This window comes from Heloderma suspectum, chromosome 3 (assembly GCF_057233095.1).
Source record: "Heloderma suspectum isolate Gila_16-S chromosome 3, 16-S_ref, whole genome shotgun sequence".
NCBI lineage: Eukaryota > Metazoa > Chordata > Lepidosauria > Squamata > Helodermatidae > Heloderma > Heloderma suspectum.
In genome coordinates, this window is record NC_139460.1 from 6,035,563 (window position 1) to 6,053,821 (window position 18,259).

At 44.7% G+C, this 18,259-nt stretch overlaps 1 protein-coding gene across 10 annotated transcripts in view; it reads left to right on the forward strand.

Moving 5' to 3' along the window:
- Window positions 1-18,259, forward strand: part of FAM168A (family with sequence similarity 168 member A) — a 281,858-nt gene that overhangs the window by 55,112 nt on the left and 208,487 nt on the right. For 9 of the 10 annotated variants that reach the window (XM_084842397.1, XM_084842396.1, XM_084842398.1 and 6 more), the window contains exon 3: window positions 11,452-11,654. In XM_084842397.1, the coding sequence (XP_084698523.1) occupies window positions 11,620-11,654 (35 nt within the window). In that variant the 5' untranslated portion in view covers window positions 11,452-11,619. Of the gene's footprint in view, window positions 1-11,451; window positions 11,655-12,626; window positions 12,798-18,259 lie in introns of all 10 variants that reach the window. The other variant, XM_084842406.1, reaches the window with a different exon arrangement.

An 18,259-nucleotide genomic window follows, 5' to 3' on the forward strand; every position in this document is an offset into this window, starting at 1 on the left:
CATACTCTCATCTCTCGTCCTGCCACCCTACCCCCCCCAAATTCTCATTTTCTCTCTGCCCTACCTCATGGCCCTTTCCACTTCATTTTCCACCTTCCCCTTCCCCCTTCAATTCACAAAACACAGCCACATCTCATAACCACAAGTTCTCTCTTCTCTCCAACCAACAAGTACCATTGCAAACTTCTGGGAGTACCATGTTGCCTGTGGGCACCACATTGGAGAGTCCAGGTACTCTGACAGGGACTCTCCAGGATCTCTGGCAGAGTCTTTACCATAACCTGCTACCTACTTCTTTTAACTGGAAATATCAGGGATTGAACTTGTGACCAACTACATGCAAAGCATGTGTTCCATCAGTGTGTTATGGTTCTGCTGAGAAGGCTTATGGCCTCTTTATCCACCATACAGTAGTAAATTCATGTTTTCTTCCATGGGGAAATGTGGTTAATCGCAGCTCCCTGGTGTGAGTACCTCCTATCACACGTATGTTGTGTACACACGTTATTTTAGGCATCCACCTTAATGTGTCAAGCAGCCTTAACTATTTGCACCAGTTCACATTTCGTGCTGCAATTCCTGTAGCGTGAAAGACTGCAGGTTTCTGGGTTGTTTCATGATGTGTGAACCTGGAGACTCTGGGTTGTTTATGGGTTAAACAACTGCCATAAGGGGTGCCCCCCTTCCTCAGAGAAAACATGTCACCTTGTTACGTAAGTAAGTTGCTGCAGGATCAGAAAGAATGCCTATGTCAGGGGTCCCCAACATAGCGCCTGTGAGCACCCGAAACGTTTTTCCCCATGTTTTAAATACACGTACATGAATTTGTATGAAAGGCATACAACTTTCTAGCAATTATACATAGGCTTCAACAAAAGTGGACCAAATATCCAAAGAAGTAAGTATCCATTTGAAGGTGGTGTCTATATGCCACCCGTTCAAATAGTGAAAGCATTGTAAGGTCCTCAGTCCACTGCATTATAGGAGGTGTGTGTTTATCCTCACTACTAATGAGCCAGCTGCTCTTTTCCCTTTTCTGCTACCCCTTATGCTATCTTCTGTTCTCGGTTCCTTTCGCGTTTCTTTTTTCAGCTGCCCCTCTTTACTCCAGCCTTGTTTCTCTTTTTTTCCCCTGAGCTTGTAGTGTTCAGGCTTTTATCCTATACTTCTGCCCTGCCTCCTCCTCCTGCTCCCTCAGAGTTCTTGAGCCATTTAAAGAGCCCCTGTCCTTATCCCGTTTCCTTCTGTTTAACTAGACTTAGCTGCGGCTGGCTACTGTTGTGCAACTAGGGACATCTGAGGGATTGCACAGTGACCTCCAATGACTCCTCACAACCACCCAGAGTTAACTCAACAACAAATCATGTGCAGTTGTTGGGTTAACATATTGGTTGTTTAACCCATGAACAACCCAGAGTGTCTTGGTTCACATGTCACGAAGCAACCCTGGAACATGAGGGAGGTAACGCACTTGTTGCTTTGCTCATCTCTGGCAAGTGCAGTGTGATGTGTTTGGGAAAGGTCTGGGGTCTTTGTTTTAGGAGAGGACTGGGGAGATGGGAGGATGGGTCATGGGTGGGTAGTGAGTAAAGAGGATAGGGTTGTGTAGGACCAGGTACAGCTAGAGCAAATCCATATAAACTTTGCTTGAAAGTGGGCCTTGAGGGGAGGCTTGAGAATAGAGAAGGGAAAGCTGCGGTAGGAATGGGAATTAGCCTGGCCAAAGGCAAAGAGACAGGAATGGAAGGCAGAGACAGCAGTTGATGAACTTGAAGTGAGAAGGGATGTAAGGGGAAAGAAGGGACACTGAAGTGACGGGGCTTAAAAGTAAGAGGCAGAAACTTGAAGTTGATGGGGAGTAACACAATCATAGCAACAGCAGAGAAAAATGAGCTTTAGAGGCATTCTGAACTGATTAGAGCTATGGAAAAGGCAGAGACAAGAAGGAAATTGAAGGAGAAAAAGGGTCCAGCTATATTCACAGGCTTACAATAAACAGTGTGGCCCCATTCAGAGCTAGGGGAAATATTTTAGATTTCTAGTGGCCAGAGATAATTTTTTAGTGGGCTGGGGAGGAACAAGCCATTTAGGGTTGCTCCAGTAATGGGCAAGCAGATAAATGGGTTCAAGAAGAAAGGGATGGGAAGATAGAAAAAGGAAATACCTGTGAGACCGGGAAGTCTTTCATAGAATAGTAGGATTGGAAGGGGACTACAAGACCATCGAGTCCAACCCCCTGCTTAATGCAGGAATCCAAGTCACAGCATCCCTAACAGATGGCTGTCCAGCCTCATCTTGAATATCTCCAGTATGGGAGAGCCCACTACCTCCCTAGGGAATTGGTTCCATTGTCGTATTGCTCTAACAGTCAGGAAGTTTTTCCTGATGTTCAGCTGGAATCTGGAGTCCTGTCACTTGAGCCCATTATTCTGTGTCCTGCATTCTGGGATGATTGAGAAGAGATCCTGGCCTTCAACCTTTCAAGTACTTGAAGAGCACTATCCTATCTCCCCTCAGTCTTCTCTTCTCAAGGCTAAACATGCCCAGTTCTTTCAGTCTCTCCTCATAGGGCTTTGCTTCCAGTTCCCTGATCATCTTTGTTGCCCTCCTCTGAACCCTCTCCAGTTTGTCTGCATCCTTCTTAAAGTGCGGTTCCCAGAACTGGACACAGTACTCCAGATGAGGCCTAACCAGCGCTGAGTAGAGGGGAACCCGTACTTCCCAGGATTTGGAAGCTATAAGCTTAATGCAGCCCAAAATAGCAGTTGCCTTTTTTGCAGCCACATCACATTGTTGGCTCATACTCAGCTTGTGATCGACAACAATTCCAAGATCCTTCTCGCTTGTAGTGTTGTTGAGCCACGTATCCCCCATCTTGTAACGGTGCATTTGGTTTCTTTTTCCTAGGTGCAGAACTTGGCATTTATCCCTATTAAATCTCATTCTGTTATTTTTGTTACTAACTGGTGTAGTGCTTGGTCATGCAAGTGCACTTAATAGGATTTAATGATGCCAGTGAGGAGCCAAGGGTCTGGAAAGATCTGATTGAGCATATTGAGGCCTTGGACTGCCAAAGTTCTGTCTCCCTCTTTTTCTTGCTGATAACATCACTGCTGTTGCAAGTAGGGTGAGGAATGTAGTCAGGTGATTTGTTGTAGATGTGGTTGATTATCTCTGACAAGGGGAGAAAAGAATCTCAAAATGTCCATACCCTCTGTTCAGATTCTGGCAGGTCAAAAGCATACCTGGACGTACTGTGCACACACACCTATTTCCTAATCATTATCTCAGCACTTCCAATGAGCAGTGCAGAAATGTTGCCATTTTGTAGACAGGGGAGCGCCCAAGGGAGCCCATAATGAACTTCTATAAAGTGTTCTTCTAGCATAAAATGGAAAAAAAAAACCCTTTGTATGTTCTTCCCTGTTACAAATTGCAGCCAGATGGCACCTGGTGTGTGTGCGTGCGTGCATCTGTCTGTCTGTCTCTCTCTGGTGTTGACTTGGCGTGCATTCACAATGGTACTTTTTCATATAATCCATTCCTCTTATTACCTTGACTAGCTTGTACTGTTCACACTGCCACCCTGCAGGTCCTTGCACGCCACTGAGGTTGCCAAGTTTGCATATAAAATCACATCATTCAGGGTGGTGAAAAACAAAGCAGACACTGAAGAGCTCCAAACTATGTAAATTGGCAACAAAATGGCAAATGGGATTCAATGTTAGTAAGCATAAAGTTACTCGCTTTAATTTTATTTATGACATTTTTAGGCTGTCCCATAACATAAAGTTCTTTGGGTAGCTTACAGTAAACATGAAAACTATTTAAATGCAAAATAGAAGATAAAATTCAAAACAAAATAAAACATGACAACAAAAAACCCCTCAGCACTCCAAAATTTAAATAACATAGATTTTAAAACTGAGAGGCCTAGACTACATGAGTTTTTTTTTTTTAAAGGCCTTGGTGAGCAGAAAGATCTTCATCTCGTACTGAAAAGACTACAGGGAAGGCACAAGGTGAATCTCTCTGGGAAGGCTGTTAAATTATGGGTACCACTGCTGAAAAGGCCCTCTGATCAACATCTAGACAAAACAACCCCAAACTTCAAAGATACAGTGATTGGGTGTGAGCTGGTGATGAGCAGCCAGGAAAGAGGTCTTTGGGTTGTGGTGAATGGCTCAATAAAAATATAAAACGGCATTGTTTGAAAAAAGCAAATTCAATGCTAAGGTTTATTAGGAAAGGGATAACAAATGAAACAGCCAGGTTCATAATATGTGTATAAAAATATATGGTGAGACCACATGTGGACTACTCCATATACTTCTGGTTGCCCCATCTCAGAACAGATATTGTAGAGCTAGAAAAGTGCAATCCAAAGGATTGTGGGCTAGAGCACCTTGCCTAAGAGGAAAGCTGCATGTTTGGGGACTTTTAGTTTTTAAAAAAGGTGACTAAGGTGGGATAAACTGTGGAGGAAGTGGCTAGAGTTTTTCTCCCCCTCTCAGTTCTAGAACTCAGTCAACTGGTGAAGCTGAATGGTGGGAGATTCAGGACAGACAGAAGGACCGCTTCACACAACGCATGATTATAGGTTTACTGCTTCAAGATGTGGTGATGGCCACTGGTTTAGATTGCTTTAAAAAGGGATTAGAAAAAAATTGTAGACGATAAGTCTAGCAATGACTACTAGTGATGTCAGTCAGTGTGGTGTAGTGTTCAGAGTGTTGGATCTTGGAAGATCCTTGGGACTTGGGAGATCTGGGTTCTAGTCCCTGCTTGGCCATGAAGCTCACTGGTGACCTTGTGTCAATCACTGACTCTCAGCCTAACCTACCTCACAGGGTTATTGTGAGTATAAAATGGAGAGGAGGAGGACCATGTATGCTACCTTAGGCTCCTTGTAGGAGAGGTGGGATATAAATGTAATAAACATCCATATGCCTCCAGTTTCATATAGAGGATTACTGCCTTCATATACTACTTGTGTTTTTCCAGAGGCATCTGGCTAGCCAGTGTGGGAAATACGATGGTTAACATTTATTCTGATCCACCAGAGATGCTCCTATGATGTACTTTGGTTACCAACATATTTCTGAATTTTCTTTTTATATAGCTAGTTTTCACACGTAAGAAGGGTAGCACTGCCAGTTTTTGTTTCATCCCTGATTTTAACAGACAGACATCCGTCCGTCCGTCCGTCCGTCTGTCTGTGGCAGTTGTATCCTACTTTTGTATTAAGATAGCCAAGATGGAAAATAATAACATCAGAAAAAATTGCAATAAACTATTTTATTAAAATGCATTTATAAAAGTATACACTGTTACAGTGGGCTACTTATCCAAATGAGTGTGCTCACTCTCTGTGGGATACTGGATCTCCTTCCGTCCCACCTTCTGTTACAATGGAGGTGTCTTGGCACAAAAGCAGTATTACATTAGGGCACCAAGACAACATATTTTCACTCACAAATATATTTCAGCCTTTATGCATATTATTGAGACTTCTTTAAGGCAAAAAAAGAAAATTTAAATGGATCAGATGGAGGCAATACTCACTGAAGGCCAGTGCAAATAGTTACTGAAATGAAGAGGTGATGATAGATGTGTTGTGAATAACATGAGCTACCGTTGAGTTATTGGCAACTCATTCCTTTCCAGCCAGTTGAGCCCAGTGCTATCAACCCTTGAATGGCAGGAGGAGGTCTCAGCTCAGATGTCCAGTGGCTCAGGAAGAGTATCTGCCTTAGTCTCACATCCCTTAGTGATGTGAGACTCACAGCCTTCCCCAACCTGGTGCCCCCCAGATGTGTTGGACTACAACTCCCATCACCCCCCAGCCATCATGGTTTCCACATCTGGAGGGTGCCCAGTTGGGCAAAGATGCCTTAAGTAGAGGTGTTGGGGCGAGGGGTAGATCTGAGACCCCGTGTACATGGAGGGCAAGGGTTCTGTCCATTACTTTTAACCCCTTCAATGTAAGACAAAAAACAGACAAAAGCAATCTCACTTTCTCTAAACTAGAAAAAGGACCTAGAAGAGCTAATTTGCCTGATATAGAGAGTTGGTTCAGTGGAGTTCTGTAAGCCAAAGGATGTCTTAGTAGCCCATTGTGCTTTCTGAAATAAATTTCCTAATCATTGTGCATTCTGTATAAAAGATCAGATTATCTTAAATTACTTTTTTAAAGCCTTTAGTTTTTTCAGTGTAGTTTTCACTGTCAATTCAATATTCTTAATTGCTGTGGCTCCTAGGTAGGAATATCTTTTTTGTAGATGGCTTTTTCTTCAGTTTCCTAACAAAGCAGCTGTTGGAATTGTGCCAAGTTTTTAGCCCCAAGTGTCTCTTTGCTCTCACATGTAAGAAGAAATGGTGCTGTCAGATTTGTTTAATCCTTATTTTTAAGAGACAAATTAGTTCTGTCTAGACTGTAGAGCTCTAAAGTTTCTGCTTTTAAAGAATGGCATAGTTTGAGGATTCCCCTCTACTCATTGTCCTTCCTGCAGTGGGCTTTCTCGAACCTCTTGTAGTTGGATTAAGGCCGTGTTCCACTTACCAAAATAGTACTCAAGGTGGCTAACAACATTCAAAGAACAATAGAATAATCATCAACAATTAAACAAAACACCTACTCATTGCTGCATTTCTTTTAGACTGTCTGATAACTGAAATTCTCTGGGCAGTGTGCAGGTAAAGTAAAAACATAGTAGAAACAAGAAACAATGATAAAAAAACATATACAGGGAACAGTTGGAGAGTATACAGGAAGGTTTAAGCACTCTCCCTCATACCCACTGATTCTCCCCTGCAAATATCCCAGCATTCATTTTACCTTGGCAGATACAGGTTTGGGAATGCAAATTTGTTGAGGTGATGTGTAGTTCTGTCCCCCACTAATAAAGAAGATGAGTTCCTTTTTTCCTTTAAAAACGGAGTTCATCCTGCTAACAAGACTGAGACTTGCAAAACTGTTTCCTGCTGACTTGTATAGGTTAACACTGATCAAATGATCACATTAAACAATAGTTGGTCCTAACAAAAGTTCTGGATGCAGGCTTCTGAATGGGGCAGGACTCTTCAGGCTGTATGTTTTTGTGACAGGACATTTGTCTGGTGGCTTCTTCTGGGCAAGCATTGTCTTTCTCTCCCACAACCATGGGGGAGGCTCTTCCATGGTGTGATCCCATGCAGCTGCAGTGTGTGTGAAAGCAACAACTGCGTGGTTAGAGCTGCCTGTGTATATCTTTCACACTCGATTGCCATCCCAACAAGAGGGAGAGTGGTGCTAGTGTGGGATGGGAAACAGCCCATTGCATGGCTACAACCACATGCACTTCAGCTGCATGGGACCTTGCCCCAGGAAGCAGCTCCCCTGCAGGTTGCCTAAAAGTGACACACTTTCAGGGAGAGCACACATTCAGTCAGGTTACAGTCTTCTCGCTGGGAGTTGGGAGATCCATCAGTTTATCCGGGCTGCATTTTAAGCTAAGAGGCCTATACATTTTTGGATGTACCCTCTCCAATTTGTATTACTTGTTTATACTTCATGGGCTCATGCATATGAGGTTACGTGCCTCTGCGTGTGCTTCAGACATGGCTCTTGCCTGCCTCTCAGTTTATTTATTTATTTATTTATTAAATTTATTAATCGCCCATCTGACTGGTCACCCAGCCACTCTGGGCGATGTACAACCCACCATAAACAATTTAAAACAGTAAAATTTTACCATAATTTTTTTTTAAAAAAATACCCTAACCCACCCCAAATGCCTGCCTGAACAACCACGTTTTTAATGCACGACGGAAGCTCATTAAAGAGGGGGCATGACGGAGTTCCCTAGGGAGGGAGTTCCACAGAGTGGGGGCCACCACAGAGAAGGCCCTCTCCCTCGTCCCCACCAGTCTAGCTGTCCTGGCTGATGGGACAGAGAGAAGGCCATCCGAGGCTGATCTTGTTAAGCGGCCATTCTGGTGTTGCTGGAGGCGCTCCTTAAGATAGGCTGGGCCGGAACCATATAGGGTTTTAAAGGTCAAAACCAACACCTTGAATTTGGCCCGGAAAACAACTGGTAACCAGTGCAACTCCTTCAGCACTGGAGTGATGTGATCTCGCCGGCGGCTGCCTTTAATCAGGCGAGCCGCCGCGTTCTGTACCAGCTGCAGTTTCCGAACCGTCTTCAAGGGTAACCCCACGTAGAGCGCATTACAGTAGTCTAAACGAGAGGAGACCAGGGCATGTACTACCGATGGGAGCAGATGGTCGGGAAGGTAGGGGCGCAGCCACCGTATCAGATGGAGTTGATACAGCGCTGTCCGGCTCACAGCTGACACCTGAGCCTCCATGGACAGCTGGGAGTCCAAAATGACCCCCAGGCTGCGGACCTGGTCTTTCAAGGGTAGCTGTACCCCATTCAACACCAGGTCAACATCCCCCAGCTTCCTCTTGTCTCCCACCAAAAGTACCTCGGTCTTGTCAGGGTTGAGCTTCAGCTTATTCCTCCCCATCCAGCCACTCACCGTCTCCAGACATTTGGACAGGGATTCTACGGCCAACCTTGGTGAAGATTTGAATGAGAGGTAGAGCTGAGTGTCATCCGCATATTGATGACACTGCACCCCAAACCTCCTGATGATAGCCCCCAGTGGCTTCACATAGATGTTAAATAGCATCGGGGAGAGGATGGAACCCTGTGGCACCCCACAAGTAAGTGGCCACGGGTCCGAAACCTCCTCTCCTAGTGCTACCCTCTGGTACCTGCCAGAGTTCCTTTTCATCCGCCACAGCAATTAGCAGCATTTGGAATGTTCCACGGCATTACTCTTAAAAACAAAAAACTTATTCTTGTCCCCTCCTGGGATGCTGAGCAGAGTTCAGCCATGATTCCTAGCTATGATTTTTCAAGCTGAAGCTCATAGGCTTGCTGGAAAACAAATCAACCCTCTGTCTTTACACCACCATGCCTGGCTTCACATGGCAGGGCTTCACTAGGAAGCCAGATCAAAAGTGTAGGACCTTCTGTTAGATGGTGAAGGCCTCTTTAGTGTGTCCACAGACAGGTCCTTTGACCATGTCCATAAACTGAAAACATCAGCACAATAGATGGGAATGGGATCCCAATCCTCCTTGGTCTGCATGAGCTGTCCACATCCATACTGGCAACACCAGTGGCTATCTTGACACCAAACTGATATGCCTTCAGACTGACCCTCTACACTTGTAATCTTTCAAACAGATCCTCTAAGCTTGTATACCTCCTTTCAGTCTAGGTGACCCTTTCAGGGCAAGCACCACCCATCTACACAAGGCAGACACCCTGACCAATCCAACCATTGCTTTTTGAGTCTTACATAGAGTTCAGATGACTGGCCCTTTCTCAACAGACTCAGACCTTTCCTTGCCGCCTGGGAATTCATCACCACAGATTTGTGAGTACTTTTCATCAGGCTGCTCCACCAAGTTCAAAGTTATCCTTCTCACAGGAGTCTTCCATTCCATTCATCCTACTCCAGTTATCGGAAATGAAATCTCCATGCTTCTAAGCAAGGGTGCTATAGAAAGAATCACCCCTGTTCAAAAGCTCACTGTTTTTTTCTCCAGATACTTCACAGTCCCCAAGAAGGACAGAGGCCTTCGGCCTATACTCAACCTCCGGGGCATGGATCGCTACATCCGTGCAAGGACATTTCGAATGACTACCCTCTTATCCATCCTTCCTCTACTATGTTAGGGAGGCTGGTTTACTATGATAGACCTTTGTGACGCTTACTTTCACATCTCTATTCACTGTGCCTTGCATTGTTTTCTTAGGTTTGCCCTGGGCAACAAACTCTTTCAGTTCAAAGTTCTTCCATTTGGGCTAGCCACAGTGCTGAGGGTCTTTTCGAAGTGCCTGGTGGCAGTGGCAGCTTACCTGAGACTGAAAGGAATTGTCATCTTTCCATATATAGATGACTGGCTCTTCCTAGATCCTTCCTCCTACTGTCTCCAGGCCAATGTCACTGTAGCCCTGTCACTTCTGGAAACCTTCAGCCTGCAGGTCAACAAGGAGAATTCTTGCCTGATTTCCTTGCAAACATGTCAGTTCATAGGAGCAGTCCTCAAGTGCGCCCATCTACCCATGGACAGAGTGGATGTCGTGCATACAAGGTAAAACCCTCCCCAAGTGCCAAGCAATCACCATCCAGCCCCTCCTCGGCCTCATGGCTTCAACCACAGTGGAAGCTCTTCTGGCACACCTCCACATGAGACGACTCCAATTATGGTTCCTCTTAGCTTTGATCCAGAGTCAGATCCCAAAACTTGCCCCCTGAGCTTTCCTGCTCCGGTCCAGCATTCCCAGGCTGGTGGATGGTCCCAAAGCACCTCTTACAGGAACTTGGCTTTCAACCTCCTTGCCCATCACTGTCAGTGACTACAAACATGTGTCTTTCTGGCTGGGAAGCCCATTGTGGTTGGCTCAGCATCAGTGGACAGTGGTCTTGGTGGGAAAGAATGCTCCACATCAGACAACTTGATCTGCTGGCGGTCACACTCAAATCACATATCTCAGGATGATCTGTCCAAATTGCCACAGACAACACCACAGTTGTCTTTTACATCAACAAACAGGGTGGGAAGAAGTCCCTCTTCCTCTTAGTGCTCACCCTGAACTGTTGGGACTGGTTTGTACCCCACCACGTTTGACATCCATCTTGCCAGCATGTCAGATACCTTGGCAGATTCATTCAGCAGATTGAGGACTACCTCTCATGAGTGGAAACATTCTCGGAAGGTCTTGTTCAACCTCTTCAACATCCCCCATCATCAACCTCTTCACCACGGCCCTGAATGCACAGTGCAGTGCTTGCTGCAGCAGGGCGAGGTGTGCCTTGGACTCACTGGGCAATGCCTTTCTTTTCTGCTGGGGAAGCACTGTGATTTACATTTTTACCCTTCCCTCTCCTCACTTATTGTAAATAAACTAGAGGATGACAGGGCCCACTGCATCCTAATAACCCCATGGTGGCCAAGATAACCATTGTTTGCAGCATTGTTCCTACTATTGGGCCACACTTCCCTACACTTTCCTTGTTATCCAGACTGGTTACAATGGATGGAGGGAAGGCCAGGCACCCAGATCTGGAAACCCTATGCCTCACTGCATGGAAAGTGAGCTACTTATCCAATTCTCCATGGACATCTTGGAGGTGATGACCACTTCTCGCAAACTACTTGGGCCTCATATACTGCTAAATGGAAGGTATGAAACAGGATCCAGAGTCTTGCGGTCTCTCTCATATTGGATTTCCTTCTCTGTTTGAAGATGAAGCATCTAGCACTCTCATCTGTTAAAGTTTACTTAGCTGCACTATCGGCTAATCATAACAAGATAGAAGACTACTCTCTTTACTTGCACCCTGATGTTAAATGTTTCCTTAAAGGACTTTCCAATCTTTATCCACCAGTCTGCCCACCTGTTCCTGCATGAAGCCTGTTGGTGGTTCTCACTCAACAGACAGCAAGATCCTTTGAGCCTGTGACTACAGCTGACCGAAGGCTCCTCCCGATGAAGGTGGCCTTCCTGGTTGCTATCACTTTGGTACATCGAATGAGTGAATTGTTTGCTGTTTGGCATGATCAACCATTTCTGGTGTTCCACAACAATAAGGTAGTCTTGCGCCCGGACTCCTATTTTCTTCCCAAAATAGTTTCACAGTTCCATCTAGCTCAGAACATAGTGTTACCATCTTTCCATCCTCAGCCTGCCTCCTCGTTGGAGGTCAAACTTAATTCCTTAGACACAAGGAGAGCCCTATCGTTTTATTTATACAGAATAAATAATGTTCATCTGTCACTCTGGCCCAAAGAAGGGATGCCCTGTGTCTTCACAGCACATTGCCAAATGAGTCATGTCAGCTATATTCCTTGCTTACAGGCCCATTCAACGAGGGCCATAGCATCCTCCTCTTCTTTCCTTGCTCCCACAGCTATGCAGTGCTGCAACTTGGGCTCAGCTGTCTTCCTCTATTGTTTTGACATCAGGGCTTGGGTGGATGCATCCTTTGGCAGGGCTGTTCTCTCTACAGTTTTGGTGTAATATCTCCCTCTTCCGTTAAGTCTCTTGCTTTTCAGTCACCCATATGTGTGAGTAGCAGAGAGCACACAGAAGAAAGAGGACAGGTTGCTTAGTTGTAACTGTGGTTCTTCGAATGGTCACCTGTGAACTCACCCAGCCCACCCTCCTCCCCACTTTGATGCCTCACCTACTTTTATTCCTCCACTGTGACTGACTTGGAACCGAGAAGCAGGTGGGAGTTACTGAGCATGCACAGATGAGGTGGGTGAGATTCACACCTAAACTTTTCCAGCTCTAGAATGTTTGGAATGACTGTTCTGTGCAGGCACATAACTCCCATATGGGTGAGTTCACCGTTGAACACTCAAAGAACCACAGTTACAGGTAAGCAACATGTCCTTACAGTCCACTCCTCTTGTTAGAAGCCAGTTTTAGTTACAAGCTTTACATTTTTGTTAGCTAATTCTACACTTGATCCTGCTCTCAGCTGTGCATCCAGTGCTTAATAATTTTCAACTTGTCAGTTTGCCCTGGAATGTCATCTTGTTGTCATCTCTGTATTAGTTCTTCAGATACCTTCCCCAAGTCTCCTGGAGTTTCTTCTGGCTTGAAGGACAAGATAGAAAGGCCAGACTTATCCCCTTCTAATTCTCTTGAGGTGCAAATGTGGCTAGTAGCAGTTTGGCTGGTTTACCACTTAAGTGCTTGCCTGGGATCAACTGCTGCTCATCTCAGGTGAGTGGCAAGCTGCAAACTTGTTTTAGCTATCTTCGGGCTTCATAAACTCTAAGACAGGAAGGGGGGGAAAGGCAGCCAGCAAAAACATAAGTTAAAAATATGGATTAAAACATAGAAGACAAATCAGCTCAGGTGGCCAAAAGCCTGTTTAAATAGGGTTTAGTCTGCTGTAGAAGTTCATCAACAAAGGGATAGATAAGAGCTTCCCTCAGTAGGGAGTTCCAAAATCTGGGTGCACCCACTGAGAAGGCCCTTCCTTGAATTCCTGCCAAATGCACATCAGATGTTTGAAGCAAAGAAAGGCTTCTTGGGAATATTCAACATCTGGGCAGGTTTGTACAGGCTTCTCCCATAGGTTTCCTGGAAGCATTTATCTGACCATAGTTAGAAATGGGATATCGGACTAGATGGATGCTTGGTCTGATTCCTCAGGGCTGCTTTTATGTTTTTAGGCATTCCATCAGCCTGAAATATATTGTCACATCTAAACTAATATGTGCTTATTACCTTTTAAATCCCAACTGGTCAGAGGTCAGAATATTTGCAGCAGTGTCATCTCTCCTATGAACTGTCCCATTCTGAAGTTTTGGCTCCTAGTACAGTCTTTAATTGGCAGTTTGGTATAGAGCTTTTCAGCAGTGGCTCTACTTTCATAGAAAAGCCATTTCAAGAAGGCTGACAAAGGCTCTAATTTAATTTATACAGTTTCAGGTGCCAGGTGAAAATAATTTTCTTAGGTTTTAACAGCTAAGTTTTCTAGTGAACTTTTTGCTGTTTTTATAATGTGTTTTATTAGGTTGTGGGTTTGCATATTTTTATAATTGGATTTTAATATTTAGCTTTTATGCTACCTTGTGTAATAACATGGTTAAAATTTTAAAGAGATAATGATCTTGCACATAATGCTTAAGCCATGGTTTATTTAACCCATAGGTAACCCATGGTTTGTTGCCCTACCCAGCGTCTGTCCAGCAGATGATTTGTTTTCTCAGTCCCTGGGTTGTCTGTTTCCTTCACCTGCTCCCTCACTGTATCTCAAATGCTTTTGCGGCACTGTAGCACTGGTATGTAGAGCAGCTGGTGGCGTTTTCTTTCATCACTCCTGCCTGCTGCTTCTGTAGTCTGGCAAAACAGTCCACGGTTCTGGATTCACATGTAATGACAACCCATGGCTTAAAGATCCCAACAACAAACCATGGGTTCTCTTTCTCAGTTGTTCCTGATAAACAAATGATGGTACATTAATGTGGCTGGATTTGCACATCACAACATCCCAGAATTCAACAACCCACGGGTTAAACAAAACATGGGTTACTGTTATGTCATGCTCTGATGGTGGGCATGTTATACCAGGTGGCCCAAAAGTAGGTATACAGTTGTTTAGAATGTTGATGGGAGGAGGAGAGAATGTGTGAGTAGAAGATGTGTGGGTGGAGTCAGAATGACAGTTGGGAAGAGTGAGTGACAGGGAGTGACCATTAAATCAGTTAAGTGTAGAGAGTGAGGGGAGTGAGGCCCTTAAGTACGTATGCAGTTGTTTAGTTGTTTAGTTATTTTTTTAACTGATATTGTGAATGATGGCAGCAAACTTGAGTCAAGAACAAAGAAAGTGGATTCTAAAGCAGTACTGGAAGACTGAAAATGCTGAGCGGGTGTGCACAGCGTGGCAAGAAGCATCTGACACGCCTCCACCAACACGTCTGACAATTTATCGTCTTAGAGGTAAATTTGAAGCAACAGGTGCAGTGGCTAATGCACTGAAATCTGGACGTCCTAGGACATCTATGACAGAGGAAAATGAGAGGAGAGTCACTCAGACATTTGTGAACAGTCCGAAAAAGTCCACATGAGGTGTGTCTAAGTAGCTATCCATACCCAGAACATCCTTGCAATGCTTAATGTGTAAATTGAAATTGAAGCTGTACCGTCCAAGACTGTTACATGGTCTTCTGGAGGACGACCCAGACCGTCAGTTGCAATTCTGTGAGATGATGCGTAACCAAATCTCTAACGAATGAGACCTTCTTGATAAGATCATCTGGTCAGATGAGGCTTCTTTCAAGTTGTCAGACCATGTGAACAGGCATAACTATGTGTATTGGGCAGATGAAAATCCTCATTTGACTATCACATCTCAGCTGAACCAGCCAGGTGTCACAGTGTGGAGTGCACTGTCCAGCAAAGGTGTTGTAGGACCAGTTTTCTTTGATACAACTGTGGATAGTAACAATTACCTAAACATGTTACGTGACGTGGTAGTGCTACAACTCAGAACCAGGGCTAACTTTGCTGAACTGCTCTTCCAACAAGATGGGGCACCGTATGCTTTTGCAGTAAGGGACTATCTTGACAACACCTTCCCACAGCATTGGATCGGATGACGTGGCAGCACTGAATGGCCGCCACGTTCACCTGACATAACACCAATGGACTTCTTTTTGCGGGGCATAGTAAAGAATAAGGTTTTTGAGAGGAATCCCCGGTCAGTGGATGAATTAAAAGAGTTCATCTCGGAAGCATTTATGGACATTGATGTGGACCAGAATTTGTGTCGTACTGTGTGTCACAGTGTTCTGGACAGGTTCGAGGAATGTTGCAACGTTGATGGAATACATTTCGAGCACTTACGAGATTAAACAGTGTTAAACAAACGTAAGTGTAATAAACAATGTAATAAAATGCAAATAAACTATACCTACTTTTGGGCCACTCTGTATTTATTCTGCAAGATTCTTAATCAGAGTGTATTAATACGGACTTTCCCCCAAATCACAAAATGGGGTTGAGAATCATCAGGTTTCAATGATTAACTCTGCCTTTTCTTTATTAGCTTTGCAGTTTCTTAGTTGTCAGTGCATCTTTTCACTACATTTCCAAACAAAAATATTTAAAAAAGGGGACTAGAATGGTGCTGCTGAAAAATGGAAATGTGGGATTGTTGAGAGATCCTGGGTGGTAAAATAATGACTGGCAGCCACATGCAGTCTTTAAGCTGTGTGTTGCACCTCCCCCATCCAGTAATTCTTCTCATTGCTTTGCTTTTGCATAAATGTTTTCCTTTTCATGACCCCCTAAGCCCACGTCCCTCAACAGGAAACCCATGGGGCCAGACCAGGCCCCCTGTGCCTCAGTCTTTACCTCTTCTCCTTCCATGCCCCCTGCGCCTCCTTCTTTACCTCTTCTCCTTCCATGCCAGTGACCATTTTCTCTGTGGACCATTTTATCCCACCCATGGTGGCTTCCAACACCGTAGTCCTGGCTGCCATGCTACTTTCTACAGTGCATGTGCTGTACCATAAGACAATGTGTTGGACAGAACTGTAGTGCTGGTGGAAGCCGTCAGTAAACAGCTGGTATTAGACACAGAGTGCCAGGTCAGGAGGTTAGCCCATATTACAGCTTATTTGAATATGCTACTTTCAGCCTCAAAGCCTAACTTAATGAAGTCTCACAGAAGGTAAGTGTTTGGGATGTTGCTCTTGCATTAGCTTGTTTCCATTCCCTTGCTTCCTGTGAGGATGCCCTTGGTTTGAGCATTCCCTTCCTCCTAGGCCCACCTCCCCTGTCATGCCAGTGGAACATCCTTGGGTTCCTTTTCCCTTTCGACCCTGTGAAGGAACAACGGAGCTGTTCTCCTCAACAGGACATTCGTTACTTCCAGAGAGCTTTGCTGTAATTCAGTTATGAATCATTGCTTTATTTGTCATGTCAAGCTCCAGGAGGATGGTTTAAGTGCTTTTAGTCGGCAGTAATTTGAGGCACTCTGCCAAGACGCGTTCAGCTGTTGTCAGAGCTGGCAATGGCTGCAGCTGATACGGTGATAAAAACACATTCTGACTACAGATGAGTTCAGTGGCTGCTGGAATTCTGCTCGTTTTTACACGTGGCAGGCAATAAGTCCTAATAGGCAGGCATATGAATTGGCTGGCTTTTTCCTGCAGGATGACGGAGGTGCTGGGAGAATGTGTGTTGGACCTGTGCATTTTAGAAGAGACTAAAAATGATCCCCCCATCCTCCAGTGTTGTTTTCTTCATGTTATTATCAGAATGTGATCTCAAGAGCAAAACCATTAAAAAAAAACCTTTGTGTTCAAAGAGAAAACTTTAGATGATGATTTCTTTCTTTAAAGGCAATTAAAGATGGTTCAAGGAAGATGTCAAGGAGTCTAAATAAATAGATAAATTTGTTGTTGTTCAGTCGTTCAGTCGTGCCCGACTCTTCATGACCCCATGGACCATAGCATGCCAGGCCTTCCTGTCCTGCGCTCTCTCCCGGAGCGTGATCAAGTCCATATTCATCGCATCAGTGATGCTATCTAGCCATCTCATCCTCTGCTGTCCCCTTCTCCTTTTGCCTTCAGTCTTTCCCAGCATCAGGGTCTTTTCCAGAGAGTTTTCTCTTCGCATTAGGTGGCCAAAATATTTGAGCTTCAGCTTCAGTATCTGTCCTTCCAATGAGCACTCAGGGTTGATTTCCTTTAGGATGGACTGATTTGACCACCTTGCAGTCCAGGGGACTCGTAAGAGTCTTCTCCAGCACCACAGTTCGAAAGCATCAATTCTTCGGCGCTCAGCCTTCCTTATAGTCCAGCTCTCACAGCCATACGTTACTACTGGGAAAAAATAGATAAATAAAACACCTGAAATATGATTTGTGCACATCCAGATGCTGGTTTTAAGTGACATGCGCTCCCTGAAGTCCCTGGACAGAACAATTGTCTTCAGTTTGGCGTTTAAAGGAATAGTTGATCAGAAAAGACCTGTAGTCCTCAGGCTATGTAACCAGACGTATAAAACAGAGCAAATCTGTTCAGGCTTCTAATGATGAAACCACTACTACTAGAGAACCTAATGAACATTAAGAATATAAGAAGAGCCCTGCTGGATCAGACGAAGGGTCTATCTAGTCCAGCATTCACTTCACACAGTGGCCACCCAGCTGTTGACCAGGAAACCACAACCAGGACACAAGTGTAACAGCACCCTCCCACCCATGTCCCCCAGCAACTGGGGTACATAGGTTCACTGCCTCTGGTACTGGAGGTAGCACATAGCCATCAAGACCAGTAGCCATTGATAGCCTTCTCCTCCAGGAATTGTCTAACCCCCTTTTAAAGCCATCCCCATTGGTGGCCATACCTACATCTTGAGATAGCAAATTCCATAGTTTGACTATGCGTTGTATGAAGAAGTACTTCCTTTTATCTGTCCTGAGTCTCCCACTTATCAGCTTCATGGGATGACCTCAGGTTCTAGTATTATGAGAGTGGCAGAAAAAAGTCTCCCTATCCACATTCTCCACACCATGCACGATTTTGTACACCTCTAACATTTTAGTCTTTTTATACACAAGAAACTCAGGCTAAAAAGAAAACTTACTTGGCTCCATTTAGCTGCTAGGGAACATCCCCCCCCCCAACTTCTGACCCCTGTTTGCACCCAAGGCTCTCTGATGCATC